This window comes from Pyrus communis, chromosome 9 (genome assembly GCF_963583255.1).
Source record: "Pyrus communis chromosome 9, drPyrComm1.1, whole genome shotgun sequence".
Taxonomy (NCBI): Eukaryota; Viridiplantae; Streptophyta; class Magnoliopsida; order Rosales; family Rosaceae; genus Pyrus; species Pyrus communis.
The window spans coordinates 56591-74307 of NC_084811.1; the positions used below are offsets into that span (position 1 = coordinate 56591).

General features: G+C 37.7%; 2 protein-coding genes across 3 annotated transcripts; both read right to left on the bottom strand.

The window, feature by feature from the left end:
* Positions 1 to 4730: 4730 nt before the first annotated feature.
* On the bottom strand, positions 4731 to 7607 carry LOC137744684 (2-alkenal reductase (NADP(+)-dependent)). Its single transcript, XM_068484455.1, has 5 exons — positions 7071 to 7607; positions 6773 to 6953; positions 5853 to 6019; positions 5647 to 5729; positions 4731 to 5335 (listed from the first exon to the last, which is right to left on the bottom strand). Exons 1-5 carry the CDS (start codon positions 7302 to 7304, stop codon positions 4957 to 4959), a joined length of 1044 nt encoding a protein of 347 aa, XP_068340556.1. The 5' UTR covers positions 7305 to 7607; the 3' UTR covers positions 4731 to 4956.
* Positions 7608 to 7945: 338 nt separating this feature from the next.
* LOC137744683 (type II inositol polyphosphate 5-phosphatase 15-like) lies at positions 7946 to 17231 on the bottom strand. Of its 2 annotated transcripts, XM_068484454.1 has the most exons (11): positions 16327 to 17230; positions 15988 to 16240; positions 14035 to 14827; positions 13144 to 13268; positions 12206 to 12290; positions 11119 to 11281; positions 10976 to 11016; positions 10604 to 10871; positions 10135 to 10258; positions 9464 to 9815; positions 7946 to 8629 (listed from the first exon to the last, which is right to left on the bottom strand). In XM_068484454.1, exons 1-11 carry the CDS (start codon positions 17057 to 17059, stop codon positions 8273 to 8275), a joined length of 3294 nt encoding a protein of 1097 aa, XP_068340555.1. In that variant the 5' UTR covers positions 17060 to 17230; the 3' UTR covers positions 7946 to 8272. The 2 variants fall into 2 exon arrangements, with proteins under 2 accessions (XP_068340555.1, XP_068340554.1); XM_068484453.1 differs by having other exon boundaries at positions 10976 to 11281; positions 16327 to 17231.
* Positions 17232 to 17717: the final 486 nt, after the last annotated feature.

The following is a 17717-nucleotide window of genomic DNA, read 5'->3' on the forward strand; positions in this document are numbered from 1 at the left end:
GGAATGACTTAAGCTTTCAAAAGAGACCTTTTGGAACCAAATCGAAGTTGATTTGGTTGGTCAAAAGTCTAATTTTCTGAGAATTCCAAATTTCAGTGCAAAGAGGAAACCTTTTATTTGATGTTTTATTATTTTATTCCAAGACCTTTTCTAAGTAGGGTTTTATTTTGTAGTATTATAAATAAGGCTTTTTAGCCATTAAGGTAAGAGGAGATGAGAGGGGGAAAAACGCATTAATACTGTGCTAGGCTTTGACAATTTGTATTTTTCTTTCAAGGTGTTTTCTATCCTTTTTCTATTTTCATTAATATTTTGTTTTATGATTGTTCGTAACTAATTTTTGTTTGCTAGGGCTAGGCCACGAGCCTTAGCAAAAATATGTAGTTTCTTTTCAATTTGCTTATAATATTATGCATGCATGTTTTGAATTATTAATCACCGTGTTTGAAACTGATTAGCCACCATTAGGATATTTAGAAAAGTTATTTGATGTAATTTTCACAGAGGGCTATCCCTGGAATTGGCCAAGGCTTCTTGTGATTAATATGTGTAACTTTTTAGAATGGACGACACGTCTTAAGGGTTATATGGTCCTTCAAAATGTTTTCACATAACTTAATGAGTCTTGCATGTTCACATTCGATCTAGACATCATGGATGGGTTGCATGTTAGATATACATTATATGTTGGAGGTTCCAAGTAGGATATACTTTAGGAAAACCTAACCTTCAAATATGCATGTATAAGGCATAAGTAATTGGAAAAATTACATAGGATTGTTAAGATGATGGCGGAATCCTAATGCTTAAATATATTTTCAAAACTATTTTCTTTTGTTTTCTTTACTTTCCCAATTTATTTAATTGTTTTAATTAAATTCGTTTTTAATGTTTTAGGTCATAAAATCACCATTTTTCAAACTTTGTTTTCAAATAATTAATTAAGATTTGGTTAACATAAATTATTCATTCAATCCTTGTGGAGAACGATCTTGTTAGAGCCGGCTATACTACAATTACTTTGTACTCTTGCAAGTATTTAAGTATTTTTATCCCTACTTTTGTAGGTGGTAAAAATCCTATCAAGAAATTGGCGCCGTTGCCAGGAATTGTTTTAAATAATTTGTGTTTATCATATTCTTAGTTAATTATTTTTGTATATAACTTTTTATTTATTTTATTTTTTAAGTTATAATTTGTGCAACGATGGAATTTGTTCCTTTTCCTAGATTCAATATATAATTAGAAGAACCGTCTTTATGGGTCAAATATGCAAAATGGGGTTTTTATGGATTTAAACCCATAATTTGAGCACTTTGCTATGTGAAGACCCATGATATTTTGCAGTGTTCGAAAGGGAATATTTTCCATGGGTTGTCTAAGAGCATATCAATGTGAGAAATGACTCAAAAAGAAATTGGAACAATCCATATTCAGAGTTCTACCCCCAAGTTTGCAAAAGCATCTTAAGCACTATTTTGAGCAGTCTAATGTGCCACGAGCTTTTGGTAGAGGACAAACTCTCGAAATTGTTGGAATCAACTGAGTTTACATAGAAATAATCAATCATGGATTTCATATTCAAGCATTAAACTGTGGGAAAAGTTTTGATGATCAAGAGGATATTAGTGCAGAAATTGAGGAGCAATTTGCCATTTATTCACGCCCAAGGGAGGAAACAACCCTTGATGATCTTGAGAGTTCTCCAGAACTTGCTTTAACTCAAGTCCATATGGCACACATGCCCAATCAAGAGGCGGCAAAGAAACCAACCAAGCTGATGGAATTCATCATAACAGACATGTTGCAAGGGGTTGTTCACACCAAGTTAGAATCTGCTAAATCACATGACAATGCACCAACAAAGCCATTCATAATTGCAGAAATTAAGTGCAAGTCCATCGAGCAGGCTACATTCTATAACGAGAAGAAGAAAAGGCTTAATGGCTGCTCAATTCTTTGTCAAGACATTCGGCCTATATAGAAATTATGGGTATTAAATACAAGATTGAAGTCAATTCAAGGGAAACACAAGCATCGATGGAGGGGACCCTATTTGATCACAAAGATTCATTCACATAAAAGGGCAATTATGAAGGATTCAACCACTGATAAACATTAACTCATTATGTACCTACTGTTGTCATATGATGCTATCAAGGAATGATTGACTCTAAGAGGACAAATGATGTGATCATAAACCTCATTCCAATATGTCTAGCTATAAACGTTAACTAAAGCACTAATCAGTATTTTATGTTGGGTTTTATTCTAATTAAAATTTTATTGTGTGGTTTTTGCATATTGCATTTGGAAGCACTTTGGCCCTAAATATCCAGTAAGCTCGCTTATTCGACTGAATCATGCATTCAGCAGCATTCATCTGTTCACATCGACACATACATCATCCCATTCATCAGAATATTTATGGCAGTCAAATTCAACACAAATTCAAGCAAAGAATACAGAACGAGCACACGCAGAGGTCCAGGGATATACTCACAGTGGGGTTGCTGATGAAGCCCTCTGCTTCGCTTGGAACCTTCTCTCAATCAATATCTCCCTCACATTTTATTAAAAATTCCATTACATTCATGTTTGGGAGGAACCAAGCAACACAAAGGAAGACCATTGATTAACTTCAGCACTCATATCTGGATTCATGCAAGTATTTTTCCCATGCATCCATCAATAAAGACATGCACACATACAGACAAATATACATGAGCATTGATGAAATTTTAGATCCATGGATGCATGAATGACAGCACAAAAATCTAAGCACTGTATTCCAAACAATTCACAGAACAGTACCAAGAGAAGAGTGGATGAGGAAGAGATCCTCTCCGGATCTCTCCCACCAAATCCTATTAACTTCAGCACTGAGATCCGGATTCATGCAATTATTTTTCCCATGCATCCATTAATAAAGACATGCACACATACAGACAAATATACATGAGCATTGATGAAATTTTAGATACATGGATGCATAAATGACAGCACAAAAATCTAAGCACTATATTCCAAACAATTCACGGAACAGTACCAAGAGAAGAGTGGATGAGGAAGAAATCCCCTACGGATCCGGCGATTCGGATTCTTAAAATTTAATTCAACAACTACAATTATTATAACTTTTAAAGGGACCCTTATAGCCGTGAGATTAAATTTCAAGAGCTTGAATCTCTGGATCTCTAGAATTTGGTGGGAGAGATTCGGAAAGAAGGGGATGATAGTTACCTTTGTGAGGAATCTTGAATCAACACTCTGGACCATGGAATTGCAGACACCTCCTTGACAAAAGTGATATTTTGGAGGTCACTCAACCCACAAATCTAGAGCTCACATAACTCTCTCAACATCCTTTCTCTTCCAAATGAGAAAAGTAATACAATAAGTTGGGGGCTTTGAGTACTTATATGGGTATTTTAGTAATTTTGGTATTGTGTATGGCTTGTGCATGGTTGGTTTGTTCTATTTCTATCCCAAGATTAAGAAAATTGATCATTTTTGTCTATTTCCCAAAAATTTATGGTTTGAAAATGACATTTTTAGTGTGGTATCTTGTTTTTCTTTTAGCTCATTTTTTTCTTCTTTTTGGCAGCTACGAATTTGTTGGAAGAATTGTTCTTCCCAGTTGCAACACATAGGTTTTCATTGCATATATTTTTTGAGAAGGGAATGCGGTTGCCGATAAATTAGTCAATTTAGGGATGCTCTCGTCTTTACTTGTTTGGCATGCGGCTCCACCCTTAGCAACTCTTCCTTTTTTACATTCGGATTTTTTAGGCATTCCTACCTACATGTTTGTCTCCCCTTTTTTATGTGTGTTTTTAATTTCCCAATCATTTTGGCTCTTTGTTTTGCAGCTTGTTTTGCAAGTTATAACCTTCTAGGTTTAGTTTTAAGGGGTTTAGCCTTATGTTCCCTCTCTTCTTTTGTATTTTATTATTTAAGAGGGGTTAGGTTTTATGTTCCTTCCTCTTTTATTGTAATTTGTGTTTTTAATTTCTGAGGGGTAAGGTTTATATTCTTCTGGACTATATATAATTTCTTATTTCATATCAATAAAATTTCCTCGTACCGTCGATGTTTTAAAAAAATAAAAAAAATCACCCATTATTAGCTGTTGAATTTTATTACAAAAATGCTAGGTGATCTTAGGGGTTGAAATCATATTTATAAGTTGTGTGGTACTTTGTAATATGCCTGATGCGAGACTCTATTTTCCAACACGTCTCCTCACGAGTGAACCCACATAGAGTCACAAGGGAAATCAATTCCTACATCGAGAACTGGTCAAATCAGTCAGTATCCACTCTTTGGAGCCAACACCAATCTTTTCAAATGTGCAGTCATTCAGTAGGATGTTCAAGCCCGTAACTTGGGCCCATTCTGTCTAGGAAGAAAATTCGAGTGTAGACTGTTCAATTAATCAAGCCCAAGACAGGTTGAAATAATAACATGCTATGATATCATAATAAACTTTTCAAGCCTATACAAGTCCACCACCTGTATTATCGATATTGCCCCCCAACTTAACCACATATTATTAAGTCCTGAGTTTTATCACAAAATGGCTTAGTGATATTAGGGTGGAATATCTCCTATATAAATTGTACTATTTTTTGTCATATGCTCGATATGGCATGTAGGACTCTATTCTTCCACAATGTGCAACTTAAAAATCGTTACAGTGAAAGCACAATTTAAGGTTACATCACATCGAAAATCAAGGAGGACATTAGATTAAAACTCCGCAGTTTGTCATACATAAAGTTCAATATGCCACAGCATGAGCAAGGTGACTTCACAAAATTTACAAACCACATTCAGAAACTCAAATTATTTATAACTATCCAATTATTCAAGGCTGTACGTAAATTGCCTCAACTTGGCCATCTCTCTCTCTTATAACAGTGCAAGCAGCAGAGAGAGAGAAAGGCGAATCATTCATTCGTGGGCTACACGAATAACTTGCTTACCAACATTTGTTCCCGCAAATAAGCCTACAAAAGCAGATGGAGCACTTTCCAAGCCTTCATTCATGTCTTCAATGTAAATAATCTTCCCTTGCTTGTAGTAACTAATGACATGTTCCAAGAAGCGTGGGTACAAGTGTATGTAATCACTTTGCAGGAATCCCTGCATCCTGATACGCTTTGATATCAGATTGAATACATTGCGGATCCCTCGGGGATCAGAGAGGTTTTTCTCAGACACCATTCCACAAACAGCAATCCGACCGTGAATTCTCATGTTCACAATTGCTGCATCAAGCATGTCCCCTCCCACATTATCAAAGTAAATGTCAATGCCTTGTGGAAAGTACCTGTAACAACATAACATACTGAGTGTAAACATCTTCATTTGACAATGGCCCAAAGTCTCAAATATCGTCATGTTCACAAGTGTAAACATCTTCAACATAACACGCCCCCTCACCCTAGCTCAAGTGCAACTAGGCTTGAACAAAAATGTGGATCAGTTATATCGAGGGCTCATACGTGGATTGGCTATTTTATGCCAAGTTAAAAGTAAAGCATCCAACCCAAAACCTTATATCATTGTATCATTGTATCGGAAGGTTTTACATTCGCAACATGGGTTATACTCTCAATACAACATAACTCAATCACTAACCTTTTCAAAGCTGCATCCAGGTCTGCCTCTTCTTTGTAGTTAAAAGCTTCATCAAACCCAAGCTTATTCCTCAGAAGATCAACCTAGCAAATAACATGTCCCAATTAAGTTCTATTTCTTGTCAGCGCTATTTTATGAAATATGATTCAAATATATTGTCTCAAACTATCAACATAACTAACAGAGAAACACAAATGAGACCTTACCTTTTGGCTTGAGCCACAACTTCCAACAACATAACAGCCATGCAATTTAGCAAGTTGGCCAACAAGCTGACCAACAGCTCCGGAAGCAGCAGAAACTAAAACACATTCCCCCTTCTTAGGGGAGCAGACCTCGTAGAATCCTGCATATGCAGTAAAACCTGGCATACCTGTAACAAGAAATTCTTGTTTGGTTACTGATTTAAGAGCTAAACAAAAGAATTTTATTTAAACTAATTTTTTTTAATCTAACGAAAACAGTAATAGTGTAATACACTAGTCTAGAAGCAGGGTTGATTTGAGTCCCTCGCATCCTCCCTCATTGCTGTCTAAGGGGGAAAGGAACAATTGGACACAGTTATACAACATTCTAAGCTAAAGCATACATTGAATAGAAAAATGGAAGCGTCTTAAATCTCCAGGAAAACAAGCGGGACTCTGAATGACTAGAATACTGAAATTGCGGCTGGTTGTTAGAAGTGATCAAATGACTCAGAATCCTTCAAGAAACTATCATTAGTTAAATGTTAATGCTTGATTATCTAGTGCAGAGTAATAAATAAATAAAAAATGAATGGTTCGTACTTTAAAAAAAAATTCTCTTGCTTAGTCGGTCAGCATTACATAATCAGTGATTGACCGGACAAGTACATGCGCAATCCAATCTTCATAAGTTCATAACCATAACTAAGGTCTTCAACTATTTACAATGACACTTTAGATATAACGAAGCACTTTACGTTTGTAAGTTATCTAAACAATATCGTCAAAGGTGTTTCTAGGTCAATATTCAGATGATTTACTAGTGTTTAATATTCTGATGATATTATTCTTCTCCAGCGGAGATATACATATATGCTGATTTACAAAACAAACAAGTGTAGGCATAAGAATCGAAAGATGAGATAGAAGAATAACATTACCAAGAAGACCCACATGGAATGATAGAGGGATGTCGCCGTCTGGCGTAACTTTTCTCAACTGCTCAGTTCTAGAAATCAAACTGTATTCTTCCCATCCAGTGAACCCAGAGATCAAGTCGCCAGGCTTGAAAGTCGGATTATCAGAACCCACAACTTTGGACACACCAAATCCTTCGATTGGCTGACTCATTTATGGGTGTGTATATAAGAGGAAGGAAGAAAAACACAAATTAAGAATGATTGAAAAAATGAGTGAAATGAAATGACAATTGTTAGGTAGGTAAGGTAGGTACCGTACCTGGCCAGGAACGAATGGAGGAATATAGGAATCACGAAAATCGCGCATACGGCCTCTCATGTAAGGGTCGCAAGAGAGGTAGAGATTCTTGACCAGAAAAGCTCCGGAGCCTTTAGGAGGCTTGAGCTCAGTCGTGGCGCTGACCACCACTTGCAAGTCCGTCTCCTTTGGAGTTCCCTCTACGAACCCCTTGAATATCACTTGCTTGTTCTCTACTAGTACTTTTTCAGCCATTCAGTTCAATAACACTAGACACTCACAGATGCCTCTGGTTTCAACGCTTCTTCCCTATCAAAACAATGTGACTGACTGACTGACTTTCGTGACGAGGGTGGGAGGGATTAGGGACACTGAGTAACTACTCCCTCTGCCTGCCTCTGGGACTGGGTCCGCCCGTACCCATCATTCCAATCACCGTGTTCGTTACCACTTACCTACCACCACCGTCCAACTTATACCTTTTGCACGTGCCATTGTTTCTATCTGCACATCCTGCCTACCTAAGACGGTAAGACCAAAACGGCGCTCTCATTTTTTTTACTATTGGATTAAATAAACTGGAAAATATTAATGAACAAAAATTAAAAAGAATGTGTGAGATGTAAAAAAATATGTAAATAACACTACCCTACAATAATGCCATAGAAAGAGAGATCATCTGCAAAACCTAAAATCCACCATTTGAGGAAGAAAACGAGGAATCCATGTTGTCGATGCCGCCAAGGCATCAAATATACAAGGGAAATGATCTCATACACCACTTTTCTCTTTGTTACAAACTCCTGTTCATTTCTCAGGAATAATGAGAGGTGCAAATCACTTCCCAATATAAGTACAACGATTGGCCTGCGAGTGCAATTTCCACGGTACGAATTTAACAGCAACCACCACCAGCATTCAATTATTAACATCCCAAAAAAGGGCTCAAAGTAAAATTCGGCTTTGAATTCACTATACCTGTACACTTCGGAATTGAAATGAATTCCATATATTATCAGTTGGACTGATAATAGGCGTAAACAGGAAAACAATGACTCTCATCGCTTGAACTGAAACACAGCTCCATGGACACAAATCAAATTTTGTAAAACCTTAGAAATTCAACAAAGTTTCTCGGTTATTTACAACAAAATCCTTGAAGAATTGGTTAATAAAAAAAAAACTCGTTCTGCCCATCAAAGAGCCAGTTTTAGTGTGCTGCTTTAAGGACTACGCGAACTCCAGAGATGGTCAACCACATCATAGGAACTGCTCAGGTGTTGAAAATCAGACCGGCGAAGAACCGTCCCTTGTGCTTGTCTGGTGCTGTCTCCAGTGGGTTCGTTTTGGTTTGTCTTGGCTGAACAGCTTTGGCGCACACATACACGGTGATGTCTTGTGTCAGTAGTGTAACTGCCACGCACCTTAACCACCAATATGACTTCCTTGTCTCCGGTGTCTTCACACCACCAAGTTTGTGGAACAACATCAAGAAACTCTTCTGGGGTTTGGTGCTCCTCGTGATGAACTGTCACCTCAGCTATATGATCTGGTCTGATAATGCCAGCTGAAGGAGTAACCTGGTTCAGAATCAAGACTAATTATCTTTGGCCAAAAAATTAACAAATTATTTTCAACTAAATGTTGGAGAGAACAAGGTTTGACCAAGGTACCACGTTACATCCTGATCCAAATGGAAACAATTTAATTATGCAACAGACGAATCAAATGATCAATAATAACACGACTTCTACTGCTACAACATTAGCACGCTATCCAGAATGTAGTCTGGTGTACAAAATTAAAAAACAGAAGAATTTCCATGTTAACAACAATAACTTTGGTAAACTTTGTTCCTAACTTACGGATAACAATGAAACATGGTTATGCCCAGAAGGATGAATGCACGAGTTTCCAACATTGGTGCAAGTCTGATTTTAAAATCCATATCTTAGTCTTAAATTCTCAATATAGAACAATCCTAACTTTCCTTACAGAAAAAGGAAAATGGCAAATTCATAAGCACTTTCTGTGGTCTAATTCACCTTTCTAATGGCAGAAAATCACTTTCTTTTCTTCCTCACCACCCCCCCCCCCACCCCGCGCGGGGGCAAACAAAAAAAAAAAAAAAAAAAAAAACCCAAAAATGATATTGCAAGGATAGAAACTGGCATAGTATCTTCCAACTCATTTCTAACAGCTCCAATCGTTGAAACTCCAATGCCTACGCGCATTCCTTGTCCTAATGGGTTATTGTAGCTAAAAAACGTATACAAACAACTTTTCACTGCAAAATTACCATGTTGACTAACACCCTCCACAACCAAAACACTCAATTATTGTAATGAAAATTGGGCCAAAAACAATAACTGGAATGAAAAGCACATGTACTGTTCCGAAGCTTGGGAAGTTACCTCAAGCCATCGTGGAAAGCCAAAGGAACAATAGTCTGATGTGGGTCCATCCTCCTTAATGATTGACTGTCCTTCGCAAATAATATCAAAAAAAGCATCTTTATCGCCACATTTATTTGTAATACGCAAAATGGAGGTGTCCTGGTTTTGAAGGATTATGTTGTTTGTACTGACAATAGTTTCTGGAATCTTGCATTGTTCTTCAATAATACATTTGATTTTCTCATTTGATTTAAGGACTTCTCCAAACTCTTGTCTCCTTAGAGACTCATCAACTCGAGCAATATCAACAGTAAAAATGCAACGGACAGGCTTGTGATCACTGTCTGTCACATCCATGCAGGCCTCGTACCTATAAAAGAAGATGTCAGACTTGAAACACATGTTACTCGTGCATTCATCATTCCATCAAAGATTTCACTGCCACCCAATCTCATGAACTTTGCATATTTCATAAAACAAATTTATTTCCAATAAAGTTTGCCTCTAACAACTAAAAATAAAGTCAATGTGAATGCTCGTGAGCATGAAATGCATAGGAGATGAGATCCTCTGGCCTCAATAACTATTTTCTTTCCAATCCATAAGTTACACAAGGCATAACATATAACAATAGGCCTGTAGGAATTACTTAACCCTATTCCTTTGAAATTTGAAATGGGAAAACTTACTGTGAGATTGAAGACACTACAGGGCATTCTAAGCTGCACTCTGATACTGACGCTGAGCGGCTGTCACGGTACAAAATTCTATCGCACCAAGCTGGAGTGCGCTTCTTCTCACCAGAATCATATCCTTTAGGAATGCAATTAATACGAGTTTAGAGTTCAGAAGAAAAGCAACGCAAATGCCTTACATTGAAAAATGTCTTATCTTTTTCTTGCAGAAGCATAAATGTCCAAACAGCACAATACAACATAAAAGTGAAACGATCTAGTAATTCAAAAAACAGAAACATTGTCACTGAGTCTTGACAGACCACCTAACACACAAGTTATAACTAAATACTGCTAAATGACCTAAATAGATTACTCAGCACTCAGTAAAGAATCTTCAACCAATCCCTTTTTTTTCTTTCACTTTTTAGTGCCCATCTAAAGCAATGAATTTAGGAATCACATGTGCAACAGTAAACTGTACCTGCTAAACCAGCTTGATGCCTTTCAAACTTATACGTGGGAGGAAACTTAATATCTGCCTCACGCATTCCTTGGAAGACATTTCCAGCTTCCATTTCCACTCGGAGCTGATCCCTTTCTCTAAGCCAATCAAAACATCTTTGAGAAACAAAATCTCTAGCTTCATCGTAAGATATACCATCAAGTCGATAGTTAAAATCGCCAAGAAATATGACCATGTCTGCCTCAGATAACTCAGGCATCCCTTCTGCAGAATTGTTACCAATAGCCTGAAAAGACACCAACAATGGTTTATAAGATGGCTGGAAGAAAATTGATCCTGTAACAAGTAACTTAAAAACCAAAAAGGTGCTTCTACCAATTTTACACATACATGTGTGCCACGAAGCATTTGAACTGCAGATGAAGCACTAGCTGCAATAGAATGGATCAATGGCAAGCCAGATCTATAAACAAACCAAAATAAATATATTGAGAAGGCAAGGGAACAATAGAAGAAAAGTTGAAGTGTTGTACCAGCTGCACAATTGAGAAAGTTAGGTCGGCAGAAGGTCATTGTTCGATATACATGATCGAAGTCTGCATTGCGGCGATTAACGGCTTCTAAGTGTGCAGCAAAGTGACAATTAACAAAGCACATTACCCGGCCATATATTCTAATCCTCAAACCAACAGCTCCCTGTTTGAACGACCTTTAGCCAATTAATATTGGTCATAACCAAATGAAAATGGCAACACAACAGTACAATGAACAAAAGCACAGGTGTACCAGTGTGTATGCAATATGCATGCTTATGAAAACACAATGGGAGACAGAAACCCCCTAAAAAAAATTTTTTTTATAGAAAACAGAGTACACATATTAGTAAAAATGTAATACAGCAGAATGAAGGTGAACAAGCAGTCCAGGGCAAGTCAAGATAAATCAAGATGCACAATATGGGAAAAAATAAAGCAATCTCGTAAGTAACCACAGCCTTCCAATCCAAGAAGATAGGTTTTCTAAAAAACTCAAAACCTGATCCCACAGATGCCCAAAACAAAATTTATCCTACTAAAAATTCACCTCCTCACATTTGTTCTCAAAAAAAATTTCTTTTCATCTCCATCCAGAAATTGAGACCATCTAAATGACTACTAAAAAATATATGAAATTAATTGACCACCTCCTGATCTATATTCATCAACTTATGAGCAGAAACGTAGATTAGAACCAGAATACTGATGTTTCTACCCTCTATGAGTAGATTAATAAATAAAGTTCACCAAATTGAATAATATCACTAGTACAGGGGAGAACTCATAGGATAAGCAGGAAAACTATCAAATCTCATTTGTGACGTATAACCAGTATTAACACTAATTTTTCCATGAGATTATTCGTGGGTGGAATTGTGAACCTTGACCTCAAAACAGATACTGGAGGCACAGAGCTATTAAAATTCACTCACATGCAAAGCACTAAAGTTGATCCTTACTTTAATATATTTCATCTTTCCTTTTCCGTTTTCCCTTTATATCTTTGGCAATCATTTTGTTAATTATCGCAACACAAACACAATTTTTATCACACTACAAATCAGCATAACAGAGGTAGCCCTACCTTGTTACCAATGGCACGCCCAAAACCACATGGAACTGCTGCAGCATCAACATCCCCAACATGAGTCCTAAGATTGTTTCTCACCCTCAAAGACAAAAAAACTGAAAAGTTATGATGACAGACTTGCAAGGGTAAAATCTCTATAAAAGGGTACGAAAATCAATTCTAGGGCCCGTTTGGATTTAAGGGTGAATTTGGACTTGGATTTGAATTTGGGTCTCTAAATCCAAATCTAGTCATTTGGGCTGCATTAATGAGAACCAGTCATTTGACAAATCCTTCAACCTCTTCAACGTCCTCGATGACAAAATTGCAATCGAACCGTCTCAGAACTCATGCCCCCATCTAAACCTTCACCACCCTCGATTAGAGGTATGTTCCTCATGATCTCTCTCTCCCCTCCGGCCATCTCTCTCATCCTTCTCTGTCATCTCTCAGTATTTCTCCCTTTCTTTCCTTTCTCCACTTGCGGATCAGATTCCAATTTTTATTTGCAATCGATGCAAAATCATGGATCAAATCTCCATCTCTCTCTACAAAGTGACCTCAAGAAGAGGGAGAGACATATGAGGGACATAGGTTGATTTGTGGGAAATCAACAATCAAATCCCACAAATCTCCATCTTCAGTGTTTGGTTGTTGAGAAATTGAGGGAAACGAAGGAAAATTCTGAATTGGTGAGACTGTGAATCACTGTTCTTTTACTAAATTTCAGTCTATATATTTAACATTTTAATTAACTGATTATATTTTTTATATTTTTCTAAACCTTTAGATGAAATCTAGGAGCCAAGAATTTTATTCAAACAAAAAAAAAAAATCAAATAAATGGATTTGAAAACCAAATTCAAATCCAAATTTTAAACCCAAACAGACCCTTAATGATGAAGAAATAATCAATCAACGAATTAGGGAGCTTCCTGTCAAAAGATACTCACCACACAGCAATGAGCAATCCTGCCAATTGCCTGGACCCAACGCGCTCAAATGTCGAACCTTCATCCAATGTTTTTCCAATCATATCCAGCCACCACTGCCCAACAGAGCTGCCCTCAAGCCCTACCTACAGATGAAGGAGAGTCATGACGAGAGGTGATTTAGTCAACCATACAAGTGACAATACTAACATGTGAGAAAATATCAAGTTACAGCCATTCCATTGCTTTCATTGGAAAGAGAATTGTGGTTAACGGGTTAAGTAAAGAAATACTCAAGCATCGCCTTATTAAAAATAAAAACATTACTATTTGTGTTTGGTTGCATCATAGAAGATACAGAATGCTGCTCCAGAGGTCCACTTCACCAGTGGTACATGTGCTCTAAACAATGCATGGCATTTGGGTGATGGAAATAGATTCTTAGAGTTTGAGCCCAATATTAATAATTTAAAATGATTTTTATATAAATGGCTATAACCTTAACATCCTCATCGTCTTAATTCTAGACCTAGGCTTCCTGAACTAAATGATTGATGATCACACACAATAACATACATCAGTATTTTTCTTCATCGAAGGCAGTTTGACAAGCATTTCAAAGATAAACTCAACACATGCATATTGCCATCATTATTATAATAACAATAATCTTCGTCTAGGCTTGTTGTATCAATTGAAACTTGCTCATATGCAAAAGAATGCATAAGCATTGTCCTTGATGGAAGGCATTTTGATGAGCATTCAAAGATACCTTTGGATACGATTAACCTTAAGGCATTCTATGTGGCTCAAAATTTCTTGCATCGAACCTTTTTCATCAGGCACCAAGCAGCAATTTATCAACTCTCTAGGCAAGAAAATTCATTAATAAAAAATAAAATAAAAACTTACAGTTTCTTTGGCTGCAGACATGGCAAGAAAACCAGCACCCATTTCAATTTCTTGCAACCCGACAACAACAATTCCAACAGTAGCAGCAACAGAGCCCAGCCAGGATATAAGTGAGTCCTGAGATGCTCTTCCCTGTCCAACATTCCATGTACCAGTCAATATTTTCAAATTTTCTATCCTTGTATATGTAAATTCTTTGCCGGCTAACTCTGAGCACAATATATTGTCAAGAGGTCCAGGGGACATGATATTCCATCCACATATACCACCTTGATTAGCCAAGGTAAATATAAAACCCGCTCCTGCAGCCATTTTTATGACAGGACTGCTGTGAGCCACCCATCCTCCAAGCAGATTACCCTCAAGGTCCAATACGTGGACAGTACCACTTGCATAACCAACCCATATACGTAGCCCAAATGTACAAAAGCATTGGACAGCAGAAGAATGATAGTGGTATTCTTGTATACGATTGCCATTTCTATCCCATTGTACAAGTAGGCCATTTGTACACCCAGTCCAAATCATTCCATCCATTGCTATCACCAGTGCTTCAGTTCTTCGATTATCATCTCCAAAGGCACCCTTCACTGCAACTCGACGAACAGCATCTGCTGCTCCCATTATGGCATTACGTGACCGCTGAAAGAAACCAAAAGAACTTTGTGTTTTGTCTTTCTTTGATCCAGCAATGGGTTCAGCGGAGAAGTCCTGTGCTGACGAAATGTCCACTCGATTCTCAATCTGACCATCTGTACTGAACAGCTTCAATAACTCCCTTGTACGAGCATCCCTGTATATGAAAACTACTAGCATAACTTAAATACATGACTTTATTTAGCCTGCCCTTACAACTGTAGGTGCCCACAGCTTACTCTATAAAAATGTGAAGCGGGCGGGCGGGCGGGCGGGCGGGGGTCAAACTTCAAACTTTGAGTAAAATATTCAACAACAAAAAAGTTCAACATTCTGCAGTAGAAACGCTTGCCAATTTGAAAAAACAAAGAGAGGAAGAAAGTCCTCCATACACGTAATCATTCGGACAATAAAACCTCTATATAGTCATAATGCTGGGACCAAACCAATTTATTACTACAGGGAGGTTATTACTTAATAGAGTTGCCGTTACAAAACTTGTTCTTTCACTTAGTTATCTAATGAAAGCTGTATAGATACAATAATCTACATTACTATAGAAACATGTCAATTCCCAAGATGTAGACATTGGAAAAAAAGAGAAACCTAGTCTCTAAAATATCTAATGCATGTATGTATGTAGTGATATCTTTAATGCCTAAAGTTTCATGCCAAGAAGCTCTAAACATGCTTGAGAAGCTAGAAACATATTGGCTTCAAGAACAAGTTGTCCATGTTGACGAGTTATTACATACACGGAAGCTCAGAGACGTAGCAACAATTCTAAAGAATAACTCATTATCTCAAACAACTTTAGAGAAAATATTTCATTTCATCTTAAATTTTTATTTGTGAATTGCATATTTTTGGACTTACTGACAATTATTACCATGTGGAAGCAAGTTTTTTTAAGATAGAACCTAGAAAAATTATAACTAATTAAAATGTGGAGTTTATTCCTATTATAACTGGCCCAAGTTGGAACTGAAACTTTTCGTGACTAGATAAAGGTTGTTCCAATAGAGTATCGCTATGGAGAGGTCTGAAGTCACAAAAGGTTAGTAGTTTCTGCAGTTCTCATTCACTAATAATTCTAAAACATTTCATAGTGCATAAGATAATTCAAAGGGGCACTGAAAAAAACTTTAAACCCATATGCCAAAACAATACTCCCTAACATTTTACACACACAAAAATAATGAGTTCGCACCAGAAAAACCAAAATAAGAATGGTTGAATTCAAATTTATTACTTTTATCAGGAATGGTAGGCATTATTCTCAAAAAAAAAAAATGAATATTGAGAGTGGTGACATACCACAATGCGAATGAGAGATAACCAGCAGTCCAGAGCTTGGCTCCAGAACGATCAGATAATAAGTAGCGAACATCTGAAGTTAATATGTTATTGAAACCATTGACGGCAACTTGGGTCCAAGGTTCAATGTAAGATCTCTCGACCAACAAAGAAGACATGTGCCTTTCTTCGGCTGTTAGGGAGAGAGCCTTTTCAAGAGCTTCCCGTGGCCATATCTTGATGGAACCACCCTCTGAGCCTGACCATAGATCCCCTAGATGGATCAAAGTAGTAGTAGTAGCAGCATTAGCAGCAGCACCAGTAGAATAAATAAATAAATAAACAAACAAATAAATTTACCATAGCAGGAGATGACAATTGAAAGAACGGGGCCTCTGTGAGCCTGCCAAGATAAGCCCTCCTTAAACGGATTCGTCGGAGTAGGAGCCGAATCCATCTTCCAACACCTGATCCTTCCATCCCTATGCCCGCTCCACACCACCTTATTCCCCTCATCCCCAACCAAGCATATCACAGCCGATGTGCATACCGACTCCCTATACGGCACCGCCTCCTCATCCCCTGATTCGCCTTGTCCTGCCGCCGAGTACAGATCGCTCAAGTTCCAAACCCTAACGGCGCACTCCGTCCCAACCCACAATTGGGACGCGGTGCTCACCATTGTCCGCAAGAAGCACCCTATCTGAGTCTCCCTCAGCGGGTGGGGCCTCACTTCCAGCCTCGGCGGCCGGTTCGGATGGACTGCCGCCCGAATCGGGACTTTGAAGATCCCAGTCCCTCCCCCACTAGCCACGAACTCCGGAAGCGAAGACAAGCAGTTCCCCTCGGAGGCGTTGCTCCTATTATTATGATTGTTGTAGTTACTGCTGCTGTTGTTGTTCTTGTTGTAGTCGTCGTCGTTGATGACGGACAGCTTGCGGTCAAGGAATTGGAGCATGTAATCGAGGCGTTTGGAGGTGGAGTGGAGGGAGACGACGTTGTCCTCATCTTCCGATGAGGAAGAGGAAGAGTCCGGGAATAGCTTTGGAGCGGAGAAGCTCGGGGACGAAAACAGGTCCTCGTTTTCATCCATCTGTGGCCGAATCACAAATTCTGATTCAGAGATTTTGGACTGTTAAATGTTGAAGGCGGAAGCAGGAAGTAGGAAGCAGAGCCAACCCCCGATATTGGAGCTTTCCAGAGGATCTATGTCCACCTACACCGAACAAGAAGTATCATTTTACCGAAAGAAAAAAAAAAAAAAAAACAAGAAGTATCATTAACTAACAAAGTGTCCGTGACCGTTTAATTTATTCCCAAGTGGCGAAATAGCTGCAAATGTAAATCCTCCGTCACTTTGACCGTCAGCTCAAACGTTCGTATTTTCTTTTTCTTTTTCTATTTGGTCAACTCAGCAAAAATGCCCACACGTCGCTAGTTCCTACCGTCGATATTTGTAATCAAATTAAGAGATTCATGTGTACGCACGTGTTGTTTTTTTTTTTTTTTTTTTTTTTTTTTTTGAAGTGAGAAGTATTTGAGTAACAAGAACAAAAATATAAAAGGTATCACTATGGTTTAGTTATTTTTTTTTTTCACTTATAAGTAAGAGATTTTACATTCAATTATCGTCAAGATGAGTTTAAATCATATTATTGCTAGCATATTGTGAGACTAAGCACATCTCCTCTCTCTTAATGTAGATAATATCATTTGTTCAAAAAAATATATATAAAATGTATTCCATAAGT

What these genes read in the sequence shown, in the direction of transcription:
- LOC137744684 (XM_068484455.1), bottom strand. Translation starts at nt 7,304, where the DNA reads ATGGCTGAAAAAGTACTAGTAGAGAACAAGCAAGTGATATTCAAGGGG. An exon ending in CTCCATTCGTTCCTGGCCAG is followed by an intron (nt 6,954 to 7,070) that starts GTACGGTACCTA and finishes TAAATGAGTCAG; the next exon opens with CCAATCGAAGGATTTGGTGT. An exon ending in GTTGTGGCTCAAGCCAAAAG is followed by an intron (nt 5,730 to 5,852) that starts GTAAGGTCTCAT and finishes GTTATTTGCTAG; the next exon opens with GTTGATCTTCTGAGGAATAA.
- LOC137744683 (XM_068484453.1), bottom strand. Translation starts at nt 17,059, where the DNA reads ATGGATGAAAACGAGGACCTGTTTTCGTCCCCGAGCTTCTCCGCTCCA. An exon ending in AATTGTCATCTCCTGCTATG is followed by an intron (nt 16,241 to 16,326) that starts GTAAATTTATTT and finishes TGATCCATCTAG; the next exon opens with GGGATCTATGGTCAGGCTCA. An exon ending in GGATTGCTCATTGCTGTGTG is followed by an intron (nt 12,291 to 13,143) that starts GTGAGTATCTTT and finishes TTTGTCTTTGAG; the next exon opens with GGTGAGAAACAATCTTAGGA.